Source organism: Typopeltis vanoorti, chromosome 23 (assembly GCF_054136105.1).
Source record: "Typopeltis vanoorti isolate ZY-2024b chromosome 23, IOZ_Tvanoo_1.0, whole genome shotgun sequence".
NCBI classification, from domain to species: domain Eukaryota; kingdom Metazoa; phylum Arthropoda; class Arachnida; order Uropygi; family Thelyphonidae; genus Typopeltis; species Typopeltis vanoorti.
The window spans coordinates 91,228,992-91,253,036 of NC_143571.1; the positions used below are offsets into that span (position 1 = coordinate 91,228,992).

Below are 24,045 nucleotides of genomic sequence, written 5' to 3' on the forward strand. Positions count from 1 at the left end.
AAACACCTACTCTACGCTACAAAAAAAAACTACCTTACCTAACAAAAAAAAATCAACTAACGCCTTTTATTCCCTAATAGGGAGTATGCGAGGCCTTTATGTCCTATCTAGCTTTTGGAGACTGAGTGAGCAGTTCAATCTCCACCGGTAGCCAATCAGAGATGGCTGGCCCATGTCTAACAAAGAAAAATATATATTAAGGAGAAGGAAAGCACTAAAAGTGACGATTGCCATATATACATTGACGAAAAGATTTCCGTATAAATCAAAAACCGAAGGGAACGTCGGTTGTTCTTTCATTGCATATAACAGGAAGTCCATTATACAAGAACGCTGCTCTAGATTGTATCCCTTCTGTTCCAACAACTAAGCAGAATAACTTTCTATAGTTCATTCACTTACATATCCCCAGGAATTAGAACTCAACACCTCTCATCAAAAGACAGCAACAATTTACAGTAATAGTAGAAACACTATAGGAGTTCTGGTCTTTTTAAGCACGGCTTAAAAAGACCAGAGCAACCATATAACGTCAATAGAACAGGAAAGCAATCATGTTTGGAATCTCACTCTAGAATGATAAGAAATCAAGTTCTGCTGGTTGAAGGCACATACTGGGGTAGCAGGAAACGAGACCGGATCAGCTGGCGAAAGAAGCGGCTATAAACGTACGTCTATAAATAAGTTACCAAAATTACTCGAAATCTGCTATAAAAACACTTGCAGAAGAAAGAAGAGTAGACTTGTGGGAAGAAGAATAGAAAACATCAAAAAACGGATCTACAACAAACGAATTCTTGCCAGGTATAAGAAGCAGACTCCGGCTGAAAAAACACACGCCATTTCTCTAGGTTTAACCACGCTACTAACGGGACATGGAAAACTAAGACACTACTTACACAGATTCCATATCCTGGAACCACCATCATGTATTTGTAGTCCACACCTTCAACAGACTGTTGACCACATACTTTACGAGTGTCAGCTATTGGACTCCATCCGGATGCCCCTAATACAACACGTTATCACTTCTGGAGACAGATTAACACACACACACACACACACACACACACACACACACACACACACACACACACACACACACACACACACACACACACACACACACACACACACACACACACACACACACACACACACACACACACATTCCTTCGAAATGTGACATAAATTAAACGACGATATTAAAACGCCTTCCAAAAGAAGTATGAAATCATTTAAAGGACATGTTTAAGGGATTATCCCTTAAACATGCAGCTTTTGAATGTTCTTTTAATGAGCATTCAAATGATTATCTTCATCTTCTTAGATGAAAAACAATTTTTCGCAATAATAATAGAAAGGTAACTCACGTCCTAGCCAGTTACTAGGACGTGAGTTATTACAAACAACATGTTTTGTTGCTTTTGCAATAAACGTTTTCACAGAACAGTCCAAAGTGCACCAAAGTAGTGCAAAAGATCGAAGATCATGAAAAGCTATTACGCTATCAGTAGGATCGTAGTTCGAAGGGAGGAAATGCTGATTAGAAAATGTCTACAATTATGGTAGCTTTTGAAAGCATGCTTCGCTGAGTCTTTTTCGTCATTTTCTCTCGCTCTCAGACAAATTACTTTCAGAACTCTTACAGAAGGCTTTTGAGGATATCATATAATTAAAATCAAACAAACGGATGGGTGCTAGAAAGGATCACTAGAACTTTGAGGATTCTTAAGGATATTGACAGAAGAAAGTTGAAATATTTTGGGCACATTGAAGGATGGAAGGAGGACTTCTGAGCTGAGAGCAGTAATAGAAGGTAAAGTTCCTGAAAAAAGAGGAAGGGGTAGACCGTCAATGAGATGGTTGGATGGTGTGTGTGTGTGTGTGTGTGTGTGTGTGTGTGTGTGTGTGTGTGTGTGTGTGTGTGTGTGTGTGTGTGTGTGTGTGTGTGTGTGTGTGTGTGTGTGTGTGTGTGTGTGTGTGTGCGTGCGTGCGTGCAATGACTGATCTTCAGAGAGTTGAAGCCTCCAGAAAAGCATACAATAGGACCACATGGAGAGGACTGGTGTGGCACATCACCGAGCATCTGAGTAAGCATACGGCATCTACTGATGTTCAGTGAATAGATGGAAGGATTCTTTATCGATCATTCTTTTACCACAGAGTTAGACTTAATTCTTATGCATGTTTTTATGGCAGATTTAAAACTCTTTATAGTTTATTCTAAGTTTATTACCAGCCACTTCCTTAATTTGTTCTCTCATTTCCTCTAATTCCAGCATGGTTCATTACCCAGAAGAGGTCAAGTTCTCTGTTCTGTTAATTTTAGGTGGAAATTTTGGTTTTTATGCTATCTGTAATGATCGTATTGTCACCATAAATTACTCTCTTTTTTTTTTTTTTTGAAAAGCATTGCTCTGTAGTCTTTTTTTGAAAGTGTTCCTATCTCGTTTCTGGAGATATGTAAGTGAGTGAACAATGGCTAGACGTTCTGACTATTTGAACAAAAAACGATGTAATTTAAAAGAACATTCTTTTTATCAAGTTTGTGCACGCAACTATAAAAGAACATTTACTGCTTCCATTTCTTTGCTCCCATGAGATGCAATATTAAAAGTAGACTGTATATATCAGCTACACTTGTGTCCAAAAGCTAACGACGAGCTACATTTTTACCTGTGTTTATAAAAAAAATGACTACAGCCAAATGTGAACATAAATTTATTGCCCATACTAATGAATTATATTACACAAAAAAGTCTTGTAAATTTCGTACAAATTAAATTGCAATACATTTTACGCAAAAGATACAAATTTCCTGAAGCTATAGTTAAGGAATTAATGCACAGTGTTTACAGAAAACTATGCAAAGAGAGACATTTCGGTATGGAATATGTCCATCCCGAACTGCGATGCAGATCTCACAACGTCATACCATGCTTAGCACAAGTGATTCAGGAGTTCTGCAGGTAAACTGCTTCCACCCCCCCCCCCCCCATAATGCGTTATTTGTTTGTTTTTTGGAAGGGTATTTCGAGCAGCAATTACCCAATTATGCGTCTCCCAATTGCGTCTGAAACGTGTTCTATGGGATTGCGATCTGAGGAGCGTGCTGGCCACTCACTTCATTAATATCTTCGGTCTCCAGAAGTATCTCCACTGCTCGTGTACGATGCAATGGAGATACCACGGAACAATCGAACATGGCGTTGAAGAACTTCGTTGCAATATCGTTCAACAGTCATAGTCCCTTTCTTTCAACGGCCGTGATCCCCCTTTTATGGGGAGGTACAGCACCACCTCAAACACCCTTATTTTTATCCGGGCTTAGGACCGGCACAGCTGGCAAAACAGACCTATGGCTGGAGGGATTGTCTTAAGTATTCCTAACTGCACCCGTGTGTGTTCACGGGGCCGGTTTTCCATTCCGCAAGCCGGTTTGCTTGCGGAATGATAAACCCCCAGATAAACTGGGGTAAAACCCTGCTGTCCACGCCCAAGACCGGCTAACTTGGCTATGGCTGAGGAAGATCCTTAAGCTCCTCACGTCGTCGACGAGAGTTGAACCTAGGACACTCCTTCCGCAGGCATGTGGCTGCGAAGTGCATAGCCACTAGGCTAACCGCGAGGACTACTATACTATATCCAGAGTAGATGGCATATACTTTTTATTACTCTCAGAGCTTTCTTAATGTGTTTTCTTAGCTGGGTTTGTCAGCTAACGAAAAATTGGAAATTCGTATTTTATTTCTCTCATAGAGAATAATAAAAAAAAAGAAATAAAACGGTGAACAAAATATGTATATGTATATATGATTATATGTATATTTCCCAATAGCTTTTAATCTTTATTTTATTAAACGCATAAATTTATTGCCTAATGCTTGCAATTTATAGCTCATTAAGAGAAGAGAGACATCGGGACTTATTCGAAAACGAATATTTCTTGTACTTTTTCAATGTCAAACAAGGGAGACATCTGTAAATTCACTGTTGACAGATGTTTAGGCAATTGTAAAACTTTCCTGCTCTGATTCCATGACGAGCAAGAGAATTATCAAATTATATGTTCTGCGCCAACCTCTCGCGGATCAGTTTTCAGTCGGTATTACAGTGCATTTGCAAGTACAGCACAAAGATAGCACAACCGAAAACATTCCCTACACAACAATTGACTCCAGAGTATCGAAACGTAACTTAAGCACTGTCTCCTGGGAAGATACAATGATGGAAACAAATATTGATACCTCGTATCATAAATTTATCGCGATATTAAACAATAAAATACAAGACTCGATTAAAGTTAAAACAATAGACAAAATGAAAGAAACAAAGCCCTGGATTACACAGGAAATCAGACACTACATAAAAATTAGAGTAAAGTGTATAAAGAGTTTAAAAAAATACCCGCACAATCAATATTATGAACACAGTTTCAAGTACTATAGAAATCTAATGCACAATAAATTAAAGGAAAGTAAAAACGAGTACTACAGAAATGAATTCCTGAAATGCCAATGAAATCCCAGAAAATAATGGAAGTTTGTGAATGAATTAATCGGTAAAGATACACACAAACAAAACCTCCCCATACTTAAAGATATCGATAGGAATAGAGAAAATGGAGACAGAGGATTAGCTGAAGAATTCAATAACCATTTTGCCACAGTCAGTGAAAGCATTCTGAAAAATGCTAAACCCACCCCTCGGAATTGCACTCTCAAGAGACTTGATAACTCCATATATCTTTTCCCCACTTATGAAAACGAAATCAAAAATGTTACAGCTAGCCTAAAAACAACCAAAACTTCAGGATACGATGGTATTAACACAAGCATTGCGAAAGAATGCCAAATGTACATCATGGAACCCCTAATGTAGATTTTCAACTTATCACTGATGACAGGCACGTTTCCATCAGATTTTAAGAAAGCTGTAGTTGTATTTATTTACAAAACGGGAAACAAAAATAACTTAAAAAATATTAGAGAAATTGGTAAAAATTAGACTCGTGATATGTTTGGAGAAAAACAACTTATTTTCAACGAATCAGTTTGGGTTCAGGCAAACGTTTAGCACAGAACATGCTTTACTGAACTTCACAAACACAGTTTATACCTTCCTTGACGAACATAAACTAACATTAGCAGTATTTCTAGATATACACAAAGCTTTTGACTCTGTATCACATGAACTTTTAATAAAAAAAATAGAAGTCATAGGAATACGAAGTACCGCTTAAACTGGTTCAAAAATTACTTAAATTCCAGATCACAAATTGTAAAAATAAACAACAGCTATAGCATATCCAAAACAGTAGACTGCGGTGTATCACAAGGATCTGTCTTGGGACCAATTTTATTTAATATATATATGAATGACTTCTGCAGTCTTAAACTAAACAGTAAAATAAATACATTTGCAGATGATACAGTACTAAGTTTCTCTACAGACACAGCCGAACAAATGAAACCATCGTGAATGCTGATCTTCTGAAAGTAACAAATTGCTTCCAGTCAAACCAACTCAGTCTGAATGTGTCTGAAAAACTAAATATGTAAATTTTAACTTGCGAAATACAACTGGCAAAATGAACTTCACTGCACAATTAATTTTGCATGATTGGAATTGCAGGACAAATTCAAATTGCAACTGCGAGAAAATAGAAAAATTCAGTAATAACTTATTTGGGATTAAAAATTGATAGTAATTTAAACTGGAAACCGCATATCACCGATGTCGTAAATAAAGTAAGGATTATGTTAAACAGACTTTACTACCTAAACAGATTCTCAATTTAAATATGCTAAAAATATTATATTCTGCCTGGATTCAAAGCACACTACAATATAGTATATTAAGTTGGGGAGGAATCTATCGCACTAGTAATTAATAAAGTAATTAAAATCTTAACTAGAAACAAATATAAGGATACTGCAATTTGTAATAAATACACCATACTAAACATACTACCCCTTAGTTATACGTTCACAGGGTACTATTATTCATAAAAAACGACAACGAATACGTAAATATCAAACAAGATACTTTCCTTAGTAGACATTAGGGCATAAAATATTTAGTTCCAAAAGCAAATAAAAAAGCAATACTCAAACATCATACTTATTTAGCTCCAAAAGTATTCAACACACTACCTTTAACAATAAGAAATGAAACTAACCCAAACAAATACAAAACTCTAATCAAAGAGTATTTATTTCCCAACAGAAATGAGGAAGCTCCGTTCAAAATAATTGTATAAATTATTGGTTTTTAGCGTATTTGTATCCAAAGATCCAGTCTTATGTATAAAATGTAAAATTTAAATGCTATTTAACTGCTTTGTTTTATTTTGTTCCTAATTAATTGTTATGCAACTTTCTCTGTATGGTGAAATTTTATTTTATCTGCGATTTTATTATGTAATTATATTATAATAATATATAATATGTATATTATATGAATGTACATATATGTATATTATATGAATGTACATATATGTATATAATGAAAATGCATTACATACATTTTTGTAACTTTATGCATAGCGTAACCTGGATGAGCTGTTGCTCTTAGGTTACACACATGATTGTTCAACATGCTGTTCTATTATAGGAAACTTACAAATATGTCATGTAAGCACCTCGGTGAGCTTTCTTGATTTCTTTCTGTAGGAACCATGCGCATCATCACTCTAATGCTCAACATCGCGTCCCTTTGGTTGGCAAACAGCAGCAACTCGACGGAGTCGGACGTTGATTTCATTCTGCAGGATTCACTTTGTGGTCCCAAGTTCGGATGCGAGTGTTCGTCCGATTATATTGACTGCAGCATGAGGGAACTCGAACATCTTCCTTCGAATATCGACATTCCGCAGCAGATCAGGCTCTTGCAGTTGCAGGAGAATAGATTAAGAACATTATCCGAGGAGACCTTTTATGTCGGAATTAATCTAGAACAGCTCGATCTGTCGAAGAATAACCTCACGTATATTGCTCCGTCTGCATTTGTGGGTTTAGGTGGACTTCTGGACCTAAATTTGTCGAGAAATAACTTGACGTCTCTTCCTCTGATGGTGTTTGACGGACTTGGAGAACTTCGCGCTTTGCATTTGGGCCACAATCAACTGACCATTTTAGTGTCCGACGTGTTTCATCCGTGCGAGAAGTTGATGGAGCTCGATTTAAGGGATAACCCATTGAAGACCCTCAGAGAAGATAGTTTTTTGTACCTTCCAAAGCTAGAGAAACTGAACTTGCAAAACTTGCAGCTGCACAATCTTTCTGACGTCATTTTTCATGGCACTCGCCTGCGACGTCTGTCTTTAGATTCCAACTTATTTACGGAGGTACCCACACGTGCCCTTCGAAGTAGTGGACAACTTACCCATCTCGAATTCAGCGACAACCTGATGGAAGAAGTTGAGGCTTATAGTTTTCAGGGTCTCGAGAACCTTCACACTCTGTTCCTGAACTCTCAAAGAAACCTCCAGAAGATTGCCCGATTCGCCTTTTCTGACTTGACGGACCTTAATACGCTGTACTGCGTCGACAATCCCGAGCTGTCCGAAATTCATCTAGATGCGTTTAGGAACAACGAATCTGGTTTGCTCATCACCCCAGAGCAACTCTTCCTCAGAAACAACTCTTTCGAAAAGCTACCAGAGGGAATGCTACAGTGGAATGCGATCCTGTATGTAGATGTGCGGGACAACCCCTGGAAGTGTGACTGTAATCTGAAGTGGTTTGCAGAAACCAAGATTTGGCAAGATTTCCACGAAGACGTGAGGTAAGACGGATACTGATAGTTAAATTGAAATGTTTTCGTTTTCATGTAATGTTTATAAAATATTTCTATATCTACAAAACTCAAAACTCTTCTTGTCGTTTTAAGTTTAAGCGACTTGCTTGGATTCCAATACTTCGGTATGAAGGGTCTATCCATATTTCGGTCTTCAAATGATCTTTCAGTTAACCCTGCATCTCAAGAAAATCGACTGTAGACCTCACTCTGTTATAGGCAATAATAAGAATGTTGTTAGGATTTAGGGCCAAGAGATGGCAAAGTTTGCTACCTTATATATGTCTCTCTCTCTCTCTCTTCTGAAAAGATTTGGCGTATTCATAGTTCATGTTTTCTATTAGTAAATGCTCAAATCATGAAAATTGGCTGCTCACAAGTCTTCAAACAGTTATTTAGGACAAACGTGGCTCCACATAATAAATTTGAGAAACAAAATGAGCCAGAAGATTTATTTATTTATATTTGATATTTTATATATTGCTTTCCAGATTTTCTGACTAATTTAACTATTTTTAATCCCGTCTATTAATATGTTCATTCCGTTCTCTTCGTCTCTTTTTATACATTCGTTTATGGTTGTAATTGATATTCTTCAAAAATCGTTTCGTTTTATTTATTATATCAAATTTTGTTTCATTAACTATCTTTGTTAAAGTTTTATTTTGGCATGTCGTATAGATCTGTTATACACTGCTTGAAGAAAAAAAGTCAACGGACACCATAGTGCGAGAAACAAACAAACCAGCCATGGCTTCCACCTTTGAATGTTTTTGCTTAAATTCGTGTTCCAGTCACTGCCCGAACCTCAGCATTCAATGCGTCGGTCGACGAATGGTGGTTTTTACATAATAGCATCCTACGGTGACGTAGGATGCTACTATGTAAAAACGGATGCTACTATGTAAAAAAGGACGACCTACCACACTCACTTCTGTGAGTGTGGTAGGTCGTCCATTGTGGATAGCACTTGCAATTGACTCCCTGCGCTTCCATCTCAGTATGGTGTCACTGACTGTTGACACGGGATGGCCCAATTTGTCAACAATTTGCCGAGCCGATAGGCCTGCAACATGGCATTCTATCACAAAGCTTCTTTTAAATTCCGTCAGTTCCCTTCTCGCGGCTGTTTCACCTGGACACGATTGCACTGGCTTGGGGGTATCATATTCCTTTAATTTATGCACTATACCCATGAGGGTGTCCTTGACTTCTTTCCAAGCAGTGTACCTTTAATATTTCTATTCTTGTTTCGGAGGCATATGCTAATAGTGATTGAACTACTGATTGATAGATTCTTACTTTTGTTTCCTTCTGTTTTCCAACATTGTTGAATTTAAAGATCCTAGTTTAATAGTGTGTGGGTGTCTTGCATTTTCATGGTTGTTAGTCATTTCAAGTCCATTGTTCAAGTAATTTTCCGTAAACCCTTTCTAAGTTAATTAAACACATGAATATGTATCTATTTATGAATATGTATATGTATATGTACACATGAATATGTATCTTTGTGATATTTAATTACCGATGACCTCTGCAGACTCTGAATAAGCTAACCCATGTTTGCCTTAATGATAAACTAGGTAAGAAATATAAATCCTACTTTTTTTAGTTTGACATATTTCTTAGAGTTTTCGTCACGTATTTCTCTTTTTAAACGAATCTTATTGAACAAGAAATGTTTATTTTATTTCTTTCTTATTCCTATATTTATTTTTGGGAAATAGAAAAATTCTGGCTTAATTTCAGGAAATTCGCCAAACCATTACTGTCCCGATAACTACTACCAGAAACTGCATAAAAGTTTTCGATCTGTATCGAAATAATATAACCAGACGTACTCCGAAATAATATTGCCTATCAAGTTGATGTAGTCTTCTTCAAATGTATATTGCGCTTGTAAATATTTAAAAGATAACTTTGACTTTTGTTTATCAATATTGTGGCAGGAATGAGAGGTATATTTTCTCGTAATCATTTGTGATAAGTACTCTCAACGGATGTACGGGACTAGAGTATCCAGCAAAACTAACTTTTCATAATTAATAGCTTGCTATCAACAGTTCTATTGCAGATTAAACTGTTATTTTCTGACAACTAGCATTATATCTGTAGCTTGCTTGTTCGTAAACTTCATTATTTGATGGACCAGTTACTGGTCTCTTTGTCCAGAAGACCAGATCTACGTAAAGGACATAAAATGGCCTATTTTCTTTACATGTCAATATTAGCTTCAACATCGCAATTATCCCCTTAGATGTATTTACAATCTTTGCTATATGGAGCATGAACTTCAGCTTCCTGTCTACTAAAATACCAATATGTTAGCCTCATCAATTTCTTCTAGCATAAACCCATTAATATAATATGCTTTGGCCAATGACGAAAGCAAGAACTTCAATATTCTAGTTTTGTTGTTCTAACATTCTGGTATTGAACTTTTAGATGAATTCCACTAACGTCTCTTTTAGTGGGAGCCTTCGTGGCTCACTTGGTAAAGACGGTCCCTTTGCTTGAAAAGGCCTGGATTTGAATCCTGTCTATAATGTTAGGAATATTTATCAAACATTTCAATCAAATGTTAAGTTAGCTGGTTTCATGCAAGTAAATGGTTTTTATACTGAAAAGTCTGGTTTTTCTCCCCCCCCCCTTTAAAACAGGCAAACGGACCCCATGAACACAGATCTAGAGGCATAAATACTTGCTTTAGGAGATGCAGTGGAGGAGTGGTGTGGGCTGTATTAATTAATTCACTGTGACCTTTAATCAGGGATCTACACTAATCCTAAGGGATAGATAGGTTGCAGAAGCAGAAAAAAGATCAGTTAGTGAATCCATCTAGCGTGCTTACGTAAAACATGGAACATCTCTAAAAGTGGAGATAATTTGCAATGAATTATCTTCATTCCTACATTAAAACCAGCTTTAGCATTCTAAATGTAGCACTAGAAGTTGTTACTCAAGTTTTCAGTTCTTTCACTACTAATTTTAAACAATAAAACTGTGTATGATATTTCAAAGTATAGTCTATTTAATATTAACTCGAAATTATATATATATATATATAATATATATATATATATATATATATATATATATATAATTTCGAGTTAATATTAAATATTAACTCGAATATATATTTATTATATATATATATATATAACAAACAGTTAAATCTGCACCTGACTCACGACAGGTACTAAAACAAACCACGAAACCACCGCCATCTATTATCTTCCTCAGATAAGTTCTGCAGAGGCTTCGAAGAAGAAAGCAGAAATGCCACCCAAACAAACAAACAAACAAATTTATCGAAAATGAATGTACTCAGTAACTTGTATGCTGAATTTTTGTAGAGATGTAAAATATCTGTATTAAATACAGAATCTATTAAAATATTGGAAGAAAAACAAAAGACAAAATGCAGAAAAATTATGTATTTTATTATCAAATTATTCTATTATTATTATTATTATTATTATTATTACTACTACTATTGATATGTGTGTGGAATTACTGTATTGTGTAATGAATTGTATGCACATTCGTGCAAATGAACATGTAAATACGATGGATAAACATTTAGATAGTTTAAAAAAATGTATATTTATATTTATAAAGAATTATATGCTCTCAATTTTTAATATAAATATTCCGTATAATAATAAACCTTGTCATTGTCAAAATTATTATTATTATTATTATTATTATTATTATTATTTATTCACATAATTGATACACAGTCGAAACAAGATTTAAACAACATTATTTAAACAATAATTTGACTGGTGATTCAGAACATTTCAGATTCTACCCAAGAATCTAAGAGGACTCTGTCAGATAGCGTCGTAAAATATGGACTGTTCCAAGTAATGCCATTATTTGTAGGTCATATGGGGTCACTAAGTTGATGTTTAATTGCTGTAAATAGTCGGATAACTTCTTTGAAGTTGCACCAAGTGCGCCGATAACTACTGGGATGATTTTGGTGTGTTTAAGCCACAGCCTGCCAACTTCGATTGACAGATCTCGATATTTAGTAATTTTTTCGAGTTCTTTGTTGTTAATGTTGTTATCTCTGGGTACTGCGATTATTATTATTATTATTATTATTATTATTATTATTATTATTATTATTATTATTATTATTATGTGGGCATCTTCATTGAGTCCGAAAACTCTATCCACACAATCTATGATACCTCTCCTTGAACCCATTAACAGACAAAGCACTCACAACTGACTGTGGCAACCCACTCCACTCATTCACCATTCTCAAAGCAAAAAATCTACTCCTCACACCGCTACGGATCACACCTTTATTCAAATTCCAGGGATTACAGCTTGTAATGGTCCTCCCTCTAGTCAAGTGCTGAAACATTTCCCCTCCATCTATCCTATAAAACCCTTTAAGCAACTTAAATGTTTCCATCATATCCCCTCTCTTTTTCTCCTATCAACCAACTTCTGCAATCCACACACCTTGAATCTATCCTCATAGAGAACATTCCACAGGCTACTCACCATCTTGGTGACTCGCCTCTGAATCCTCTCTACCGCTTCCACATCCACAAGAAACCCGGAACCAGACTGAGCACAGTAATTCAGATGTGGACGTATCGAGGCCTTATAAAGAGGAATTACAACTTCCATATCTCTACTTGTTAATGTGTTCTTCACTGGCCAAGTAATCTTATGTGCTACCTTAGCAACCTTAGCAATATATCCGCTAAACTTTAACTCTCTGTCTACCACAACCTCTAAATCTCTAGCTTTATCTATTTCCTGTAGAACAGTGCCAACAATGTGATACACGGCTTGTAATCTGTTTGTCCCAAAATGCATAACTTAACATTTCTGGACATTAAACTGACAGCTCATTAACTTTTTCCAATACTGACAGCTTATTTAAATCGTCCTGAAAGCTCTCTACATTGCTGTGATTAACTATTAACCTATCTAATTTCGCATCATCAGCAAACAACTGAATATTTCCTTTCAGGTTATTCCGCATATCATTTATGTACAACTTAAACAGCAATGGTCCCAGCACTGAACCTGGCAGCACACCACCAGTCACCTGTTTCCGCCTCGATTCTTTCCCTCCATATGCCACTTTTTGATCTTTATCCAGCAGTCATCCTTTTATCCACTTAACCAGTGTCACATCTATCCTCATTTGTTCTAATTTTTGTAACAGTGTTCCATGTGGTGTTCTGTCAAATGCCTTTGCAAAATCCTGCAAAATCATCGTGTAGCCATTTCCTTTATCCAACTCAGCTGTTACTCTATTATAAAAGGTTAGTAAATTACTAAGGAATGACAACCCTTCACAAAACCATGTTGACCCTCATACAGTATCATATTTGTATCTCCAAATGCTTGAGTTCTCTTTAATTGCCAATTTTTCTAGTACTTTTACCACCACTCCTGAGATACTGACTGGTCTATAATTTGCTACTGTACTCTTAGAACCTTCCTTATGCAAAGAAATATTTTGCCCACTTTCCACTCCCTTGGATCTCTACCAGAGTTGAGATTTAAATTAAACAGCTTAGTCAAAGGCATTGCCAGTTGCCTTGCACATTCTCGCAAAACCCTCGCTGATATTCCATTTAATCCCACAGCTGTATTTACATTGAGATTCTGCAATATCCTAAGAAGCTCCAATTCATTGACCTCTATTCCAACATTAGTGTCTGTTACATAGGTTAAAGCAGTAACCTCACTACGAAGATATATGCTTGCAAAGGATGAGGTGATTGTACTCACTCAGTAATTACTCAGCTTCATCTGCTTCTGTCTCCTAGTGACCATCATCACTCATTAAGGTTAATCTTCCATAGTAATTCTTCTTCTTCTTAATTGCCATATTAAGAACTCTTTGGGATTTCCTTTGACCTGCTCTGCTAAATTCTTCTCATAATATGATTTTGCCTTCCTTGCCATGCTGTTCACGTTTCTTGCCTAAGCCTTGTACTGTTCACGAGTTTGCAGGTAACCTTTGCAGGTTTCTCTTTATATACCCTGCACAGAATTTTCTTCTTCTGCAGCTCGTGCTTAATGATATTACTCATCCATCTAACTCCTACTCGATTAACTCTCCTTACCCTAGGTATACAATTTAATACTGCTTCCTCTGGATGACCTTTAACTATATCCCGTGCACGACTAACATCCTTACCCTGCAATGTTATATGTCGTGGTACAGATTGAAACTTTTTCCTAAGCATGTCATAATCACCTGCCTTCTAATTCCACAAATATCTTAATAGAATATTTCTAATATTTTACAATCTCCCAAGTCAAGACCGCATGGTCACATTCACCAATTGGGGGTAATGTTGGCAACTGTGTTATGGATAGTTCTTCTGATCCTATTTCCAGGTCAAATACTCTCCCATCCCTAGTCCCCTCCATCACATGCTGCCTTAAGTAATTATCCCTCTGCAGGTGTATAAATTCTATTTCCTTACTGCCATGTGATCCTTCTTCCTTCCAATCTATATTTCCATAGTTGAAGTTCCCCATAATAATCACTCGACCTGTATTCATTGTACTAATTTGCGATGCATGTCTTCCAGATCATCTATTAAATTCCCTAGTCTATAGCAACAACCAACGGTTTATTTTGTCTTACTGGTCTTAATCTCATACTAGATTGCTTGAAACGAACAGCCATCCTCTCGTCTGTCTCTTACTCATTTTGGCTACAATTCATCTGCTATCATCAATAATACTCCTCCCCCCATCTTATCTTCTCTGAAAATACTAAACACTTTACATTCGATACCCTTAACTACATAATCTGCTGTCAGCCAAGTCTCACTAATGCCTCTAACATTTCGGGGGGTTGCACTAACCAATGCCAAAATCTCCTCCCTCTTGTTCCTGATACTTCTGGCATTAGTATATAGAAACTGCATCATCCCAATAGTTCCCCACTCACCTTTACTTTCTGAATTGACTACCCTATTCAATATTTTTGCTGGAGAGACTGAATTCCTCACTTGGTCATTCTCACACTCTCTCGCTTCATGGGTATCTTCACCAAAACTCACCTGCTTCCACTCTAATTGCTTATGTTTTCCTGAATTTGAACTTCAGTATACTCGGTGAAGAATGCGCTCTCCAGATAGCGAACACCAAAACAATTTATATGCAATCCATCCGCATTGTATAAATCGTTCTTTCCATCAAATAGAGACCAGAGGTCCACAAATTCTGCATCATTCCTTTTGCACAATCTACGTATAGACTCACTGGCTATCAATGCCCTCCTCCTCTGTTCGCCTCTATCATAGCGTGGTAGGAGACTTACAAACGTCTCCCTCTCGCTCTTCAGTTTTGCCTCTTCTAAAATATCCTTTGCATCCTTCCTCATAGAAAATTCTCGCCTTTCAGATCATCGATACCAACCAAGACAATCATTTCCTTCGACTTGCCTTTTTGCATCCGGATCGCACTACATATTATTATATGCAGTGAGACTAACTAACAGCCCGACAAAAGTTAATCTCATAAAAGCTACCAGGATTCAAAAGACAATAGTAAAGGATCTGAATGATGAAAACACCTCAACCTACTTCTCTGAGTACTTGACACCATATGATCAGAAACTATTCTATCATACAAGAAAAGTAAAATAGAAAAAAAAAACAGTTTATATTGATAAGAGACAGCAATATATTCCTTAAAAAGATACAGGATGCAAATCCAATTCACATAAAATCTGTAGAAGTTTTCTACAGAATGGCACATTAAAACGAACACAGGTGAGTCCTAAGGAAGGGAACAACATCCTAACTTACATGAACGCAGACCCGCCAAGCAGATCTAATCATCCTGGAACATGACAGCTGCCACATTCTAAACTCGATAACAGAATGGAAACAACTGACTATCCCCCCCCCCCACACACAAAAAAAAAAAGAACTATCAATTCTTCATATCAGCACATCAGGAGCATTCAAATTTACTAGCTGACCCAGCAAGCGTATATGAAGGAAGATGTAGACAACATAAGTATCCATAACAAACGAAGAAGCACCGTCTATCAAATGCCAAACTTTCAATAACACAAACACAGCAGACAAACTAAACGAGGCAGTGGCATAATAATATTTAGCAAACATAAATTAGAAGTAATAGAAATAAACTATAAATTAGAATTGGCTGAAAATATATGAATCGAAGTTAAAAATATGAAACTAGAAATCTCCATGATATTGAACGCAATATACAAACCACCTAATGTAAGCACGACAAAATTTCTAGATGAATTAAATAAATGGTTTTCTGCCACGGAAGAAGGCGCCTCAGAATACCTGATAATAATAGGTGACATGAATATAATAAACATTATGAACATAAATAACAACACAGCACAATACCTTTACCTCTTATCAGCATATAACATAACCCCATCCATACAGTCGTATGCACGAGAAAAGATAGTCGATAATACAATCATCTCATCCTGTATTGACCATAAGAATATAAGGGCTCCTCTAAACAGCTATACAATAGCTGTCATAACGTGTAAACTAGCAGACCATTATGTCACTGCACTTCAGTTGCATTCTGAACAAGAAGCCTTAAAATTTACTGAGACTACCAAACAATATAATAGCATGATAAACGAAACTATAATATGCAGGTAGCATCTTCAGTCTCTGCAGATGTTGTATACACTAACTTAAACTTACATTTAATAAAATATATAACAAAGCATTAACAAAAATAAATATACGCTCCCAAACTAGACTGAATCTATGAATAACAACAGATATACAAAGAAAAGATGCCCTATTTTAAAAGCTGAATATAAAAGAAAACGGAATTACTTAACAACACAGATCAGAACTGCAAAAATAAACTATTATAGAAACGAATTGACAGCAGCTCGGAACGACATAAAGGAAACATAGCACCTGATCAATGCAATGCTGGACACAAAAGCAATGCCTCTAAAACAATCTCTCCACTCACAAAGAAATATTCTCCACTAGGACCATGAGCAACCTAGTTAACGAGGTTCCCCACAGTAACAAAAGAAGAACTGTCACTTGCAATGCTTCAAATCAACCCTAACAAAGAACCTGGAATAGATGGATCAGACCAAAATACATCAAAAAAATAAAATAAACTAAACTAACATATGTCCAGTTATACTAAAATTGTTAAATAAAATTTTCGAAACGGGGCACATACCTGACACCAAAGGCTGCATTAATTAATCATTAAACAGCATGGAAAAAGAAACATTATAAGTAATTACAGACCCATCGCTACATTATCTATAATCAACCAAATCATGGAGCGCATTGTGTATCGCAGACTCTCCACATACATTGATAAATTCCAAATCATCCCCAAAACACGGGGATGAATTTTCAAATCATCCTCGTGTTTTGGGGATAATTTTCAAAAATATACAACACTCTCCTCAAGGGATCAATTTAGTGAGTACGGGCTTGGCAAACTCGAGATATCTGATGCTGGACCATGCCTTACTTCAAGTAATATACATCTGTGATAGTATCTGTAAACTGGTCCCACCCCTCTTTTTCTTTCCTTCTTTCTTCTCTTCTTGCTCCTTCCCCCCAAACGCTATTAGAGTATTCCAGAGCTAGGGATGAATCTTTCTTATTTTGCTATTTCATTTCATGTGGAAAGGGCTTCTGCAACCCTACCACTTTCTTCTTGCAGTGACTTCACTCCAAAATGCTAATATGGCTGTGCCTTATAATACATCTCATGCTGCATCGGTTGTCTCACAAAATAATCAGAGCCGCGTTCAGGGTTTAGGCAGAGTGCCCTGTTCGAGAAGTATATTACAATCTCCAACAAAAGTCAGTGGTATTGTGAATGGGCAACACAGAAGGTACAGGATTAATCTTAGAAGGGAATTTTACATAGTCGCATGGAATGTTCGTGGTTTACAGATGGGTACTCTTGATATTGTCTGTAAAGAGATGGATAGATATGAAGTTCACATCCTGGGAATTACAGAGGCCAAATGGAATGAGGAAGTCACTTCAAAAGACAGGATGGTAAGCTAGTTGTTTACTCAGGTGGTGACTCAAAGCATCATGGGGCAGCTGTGATACTGAAGACAGCTCAAGAAAGAAGCCTTTTTTATAACCCTGTTAATGATTGGATGCTTTCTATTAGACGTAAGGCTCATCCTACCAATGTATCAATCGTTGTAGTTTATGTGCCCCCCCCCACATGGATAGGACCGAAAAAGAGAGTGAGATATTCCATGAAAACTTACTGTTTTTGGACTGCCTACCAAGGAGAGACATACTTTACATCTTAGGGGACTTAAATGCAAACATGGAAAACACTAAGAGCGTTAGGCCGGAGTGTGGCATGTTTGGTCTGGGTGAACGTAACACCCTTGGTGAAAGACTGTTAGAATTTGCCCATGCTAACAGATTAGTTATTACCAATACCTGCTTTCAGAAATACCCACAACGGACCTATACTTGAATATCTAACACTGATAGGTCAAGGCACAAGATTGATTACATCCTGGCTTTCCAGCGGTGAAAAACAAGCACATCTGATGTGGATACTTGTCCTGGAGCAGACTGCGGTACAGAGCATCAGCTAGTAAGAGCCAAAGTAAGACTAAGATTCCGAAAACTTCCAAGTTAGGCACATCCCACTAGATGGGATGTTACTATTGTATTCCTGTAGGATATTTGGACCCCTGAAATTAGGTTGTCTTGGCTTCACTCACAACTGGTCTGAGACCTGACAAGTGTAGAAGTAGGCTCATAATGAAGGGACTTGGCTAGCTGTTGCCTACTACATTCTCCTTTCGAGAGCTACCAGCCCCAGTAGGGATTGTTCCATCACTACGACATCAGAAAGCAGAAAGGCAGTCCTCTATCGCTATGAAAAACCCACTCCTGCAATTGTCCTCCCTCTTGATTTGGTCGCGACATACTTGTCCCACCTTCCTGTGATGCCTGCAAAGTAACTTTCATTATAACAAGAAAAGTTGAGCTACTAGTTTTAAAACTAATTTTCGAATGAATAACTCATTCATAATCTTCATTGCAGAGACCTTATATTTGGGCCTGATGAAAGATTGTTATTAATTTGACTTCAATCGCCAACCAGAGGTACTTTTTCCGAAGCCTTTCTTTATCTTAGTTTTCCATGATTTTCTCTGGGAAATTTTAGCTGCTGATCCCAAAGCTCAAGTACGTATATAGCAAAATTCACGCTATTACGGACAGTAATATAATTAGGGACCATGAGATAGTGGCGGTGTTCTGCCAAGCTCTCCTTCCTGGGCGCCTGTTAAAAATCGTTGATAGCATTGGGTCAGCATAACCTTTGACTATACCCTCTGGGGAATAAAACGCGTTGGCCGATTTCTTTAATTATATAAACTTATAAAAATTACATGTATATATATATATATCGATGTTCTGATATCTTCATTAAAACTCATTACCTATTTATAGATGCTCAACTCCAGATCATCTTAAAGGGATTCCCATTGCCAAGATAGATCCAGAAGACTTCACATGCAAGCCTTGGTTTTTGACTTTCATGGTTATTGCGGCGATGAGCGGTTTAAGTGTAGTCTTCAGTTTGACGTGTATTTTGTGTGTTGTTCATCGTTACAAGATGTGCATGCCACTGACTGCCAAGTGGCAAAGGCGATATCAAATTATAATTTCTAGAAGAGAAAAGTTCGACTTGGAATGGGATGATAGCATCGATCCATGATACCTATTCTTTTAGAAAAGCAATGTAATGATTATGGATACCCAGAAATGAGTTGATGCCCCTTACTATTCCCCGAACTGAAATCACTCAAGGTCAATGCAATGCGATATTAATAAAATGAATATTTATTATTTTAGTTTAAATCATACTAGTTACTTTTACGGTACACAGTTGTAGCATCAAATTGAAGAGGTGCAAGTTAAAAATTATATATATAATCTAAATATTCAGAAATATATAGAAAATGTTAAAAATTCAAAACTGCGTATTTCGAAAATTTGAATTAAAAACATGTTTTCAAAATATTGAAATAACACAGATTTAATGCAGACAGACATAAAAAACTTCAGGTTTTTACCTCGAAAATAAAAACAATCGACCAGAGAAATCACATTATTTCATGATAACGTCGGCTAAGGATGGTTGCATTTGTCTACTTTAATTGTGTCACCTGTACGTTTGCAAATCATTGATAGATGAAAGTAACTTTCCGATGATGACAAAGGTTAAACTGGATGCTTGCCTGCTTCCAAAAGTTAGGACGGACTTGCGTTCTTTGGGAAATTAATTTATTTTATCTTTTACTTCATTTTCTCCATTCCTCCTCGTTAAAAGAATAATACTATAATATAATAATATTATAGTATTATTATAAAAAATAATACTCAAATATTTTAAGAAAAGTATTCTAAAGTATTCATCGCTTGTTATCTTTTTTTTTTCTGTTTATTTTTACCTTAACCCGTAATGGTCTGCCTACTAATTAACAAATGTTTTGGTTTTTTAGCTGAATATATTTTTATTTTATTTTAGCTGAATCTGTAAGAAATGGAAAAGTTCTCTTTGTATCAACCATTAGATTTTTACTTTTTCAGATTTACTATATTATTAATTTTTACCTTGGCAGCCCTGTGGAATCAGCGCTTGCATTCATTGCGTTAGCTCACCTGAATAAATCCATACTCAGGAACAACCTTTCAGTCCCAAGCTAGAGGAACTTTTTCTGTCCCTTTATGCGGCGATCGACGAACTAGTTCCTAAGTTCGTCGATTGCTGGAACGAATAAATTGATTTTTCAACCCAAATCTGAGGCTTTTCTTCCCATAAACTCTAGAAAATTGGTCGTAAAACACACACTATTTCAGACAATAAATATATTGTTAGCGTTAGGGACCACGGGATGGCGGCACTTGTGTGCCGTCTCTTCACCTGATTACGCTATAATTAGTGATAGTCACGGGCCAGTTATCTTTGATTGGCTACTGGTGGAGATTGAACTGCCCACTCCGTCTTCATAAGCGAGACTGGGTTAAAAGGCCTCACCTACTTCCTACAAGAGAAGCAAAATAAACAAATCAGCTAACCACTAATGGGGTTAGCTGATTTGTTTATTGTATTCTTAATTTCTATTCCATTTAACTGATCTTTTATTGATGTCAAATGAATCGCTCTAATTCCTTTTTTTTTTCATTGAGTTTATTCTGTTTCATTCTTGCAGCACCTTACTGCACTTTTATTTTCTGTAAAGGTATCTTTTATAAGCTATACTATGTGTTTTTACCTTTCTTTCCACTTTAATATTTAAAATAACTTGTAATTTAATACTATCGATTGCAGAAGCATTGCCTCTGAGCATGGTCTTCCAGATCGAAAACTTTCATAATTAATATCAAAGATTCATTTATAATTTCTTGAATCAATTTTACACAGATTTCAAGGTGGTTGGTAACGGATTAAAAATTCCATCTGTAGCTCAGTGGGAGTGGAGCTTGCATCCACTGCGCTACACTGCCCGAAGATAGACACGGGCTACACTCTGACAAGAGCAACCGGTTTTTTTTCTCCCGAAAACTGTTTTTTAAGTCACGTAAACTCAAGAAAATCGACTGTAGAACTCGCACTATTTCAGACAAGAACATATTCTATTGTAACAAAAGATGGCAGCACTTGTTTGCCAGTTTCTTCATCGGTTGGCGCTTATAACTAGCGATAGTCTTAGCCCAGCTTCTCTGATTGGCTACCAGTGGAGACTGAACTGCCACTCATTCTCCAAAAGCTAGATAGGGTTAACAGGGCTCGCCTATTCCCTGTAAGGAATGAAAGGCATTAGTTAATTTATTTTTATTTTATTATTTAGATCTGTTGTTTCTTTTTTTTTTTAAAAAAAAGACATCGGCGCTGCAATATTTTTCATTGTTCATGTGGTATTATTATTATTATTTTATTTTTTTTTACCAAACACTTTAATAAGTTAGATCGCTGAAATATTGTGTCAGTTATCTAAATTATCTATTCCGGCTGATTTTCTATTTCTAATTTTTTTCGAAATGTTTCCCTTTTTTTGTGATATTATTTCTAAATCTTCATCTTTCAAGGTTTCTTTATCCTTATACAGCAGTTTAGTAATACTTCTAATAATTGTTCTTCTCACCATTTCTGTTCAATTAAAAGTGTGTTTTTATGTACTTACCTAATTCAGTTTTGGTTTCTAATTAATCTCATACTTGTTCATATGCAGTGTAAAAGTCGTGTTCAAGCTGTTTTGAACAGTTAGAATAGAATTCCAGTTATTTCCCAGATTCTGGTACAAGCTTCATTTTTTAAACTTTTATATCTGTAATACTGTTGTTTTTCATTAAGTTTATCTTGTAAATATGCTAAAGAGTTTGTTTTTTTTTACCATTAATTTAAGTTCCTCGGAAACGAAGGTTTCCTTAGATCTTAAACACTTTAAACACATTACTGAATGTAATATTGGATAAACCGCAATCACTGGAAGGAAAGGCGATATTTATAAGCAGTTTATAATCCAGCTGAAAATATGCACACCTTTGCTTAGAATTTGATCATCTATTGGGGCAGGTTTCATGACATTTGAAAACTGTTCCAGAGGGGCGCTAGTCATTCACTCGATCGCATACTGCGGTAACTTCTGATTTAGATAAAGCAGAGGATTTATATCACAATCACTTATTCCAATTAATTCTATAGATGGCTAAAGGAGTGAGATCAGGTTACCAATCTGGCCAATAAAGTATAGAAAGCTCCCTCGGACGCTCCTAGAATAATGGCTAAACAAATATTTTTTTATGACATGGTGCATTATCTTCCATAAATAATTGATACTAGAAGGTTATGTGTGAGAATGATTGAAAGCACTAAGCGATAATATTCCAGTAGACTGTGACATTCATACAACAAGAGGAATAAATGAATGAATCATTGTGCCAAGTGGTTACACTGCTCAATCGTGACTCTGCAGGAAATGATTCCTCGCACTTATTTAGTCTCCTGGTCAATGGAACTGAGATTCAGCAGTGGATTACTTCGATGGGTTGTGAATGTTGCTTCTCCTACATGCCTAGAGATTTCTGGTTGCAGAAATTAGTGAAATTTTGCAAAGTCCACTAGATTTTTTGCTTGGAGATTGGTGAATGAGCAGAATAGGTTACCAGAGTCTGCTGTAGGTGCCATGACTGTGAATGAGTTCAAAGCAAGTAGGATAGATATTGAAAAAAATATTGGATAGTGCTTGACACGATGTTTAGGGCGGGCCTGCCTCGAATACCTCCTTTGAATACCTAGCAGCAAACAGCTTCAATATATTCCCAAATAAAATAAAATCAACAACCTTAGAATATACTTTCAGAAAAAGATCGAGAGATTACCTCATGGGACTAAATAATGTTGACTTTTATTTTCAACGTATATCATAACAGATCACTATAACTCATATAACATGTCCAATTATGATTCTAATATATTACGACAAGTATATATAGTGTTCTGTGAGCCCTCATAGATACGGTCACTAAATTCTGCAGTGACTGTATCGCGTAAATTTAATTTGCTAGTAACCGGTATGGCTACGGCCCTCGGCTAGAGATAAAAAAAATAACCACAATAAAGTAAAAACTCACTAACTCATTGTAAACATTAGTATAGACAATGGAAACTATCTGATAATGTATTTGACTCAATTTGTATATATATGGAAAATATTTTATTTGTTTATAACAAACAATCAGTCCAAAATAAATGTGAAAATCAAGAATGTTGATAATATACTTGAATTGTATATTTATAAATATTATATGTGATGAGAATAATAAACATTGTAATAATATTCTTCTTCTTCCATTACGTATTAGGCCTAGTGGCCTGGCATAGTTACACATTAGACGTCATGGCTTATTACGATTCGAAACCGCAAATACCACTGAATAAGTCGGTCAATCCTATTCCAGGAGTGTCCTATGTCTGTAGATGAGTGTATTCAAGGGGCCGGTTTGCCTGTTCTGGGGAACGAAAAACCCGAGATTCCGGGTGAAAAAACACCTTACCCCCGTATGAGACCGGCTAACTCACCTTTCGTCGAAAGAGACCAGATGAAAGTTCCTCATGTCACTGACTGAATCGAACTGAGGTCTTTCCGACCAAAGGACTTAGTCTATGCCGACTGAGCTACGGAAGCTCTTCATTGCAATA

General features: G+C 36.3%; 1 protein-coding gene across 3 annotated transcripts in view; it reads left to right on the forward strand.

The window, feature by feature from the left end:
• The window catches only part of LOC150094058 (uncharacterized), a 129,082-nt gene that overhangs the window by 11,122 nt on the left and 93,915 nt on the right, over positions 1-24,045 (forward strand). For 2 of the 3 annotated variants that reach the window (XM_090412638.1, XM_090412637.1), the window contains exon 2: positions 6,678-7,791. In XM_090412638.1, the coding sequence (XP_090268764.1) occupies positions 6,678-7,791 (1,114 nt within the window). Of the gene's footprint in view, positions 1-6,677; positions 7,792-19,289; positions 23,684-24,045 lie in introns of those variants that run through there. The other variant, XM_090412636.1, reaches the window with a different exon arrangement.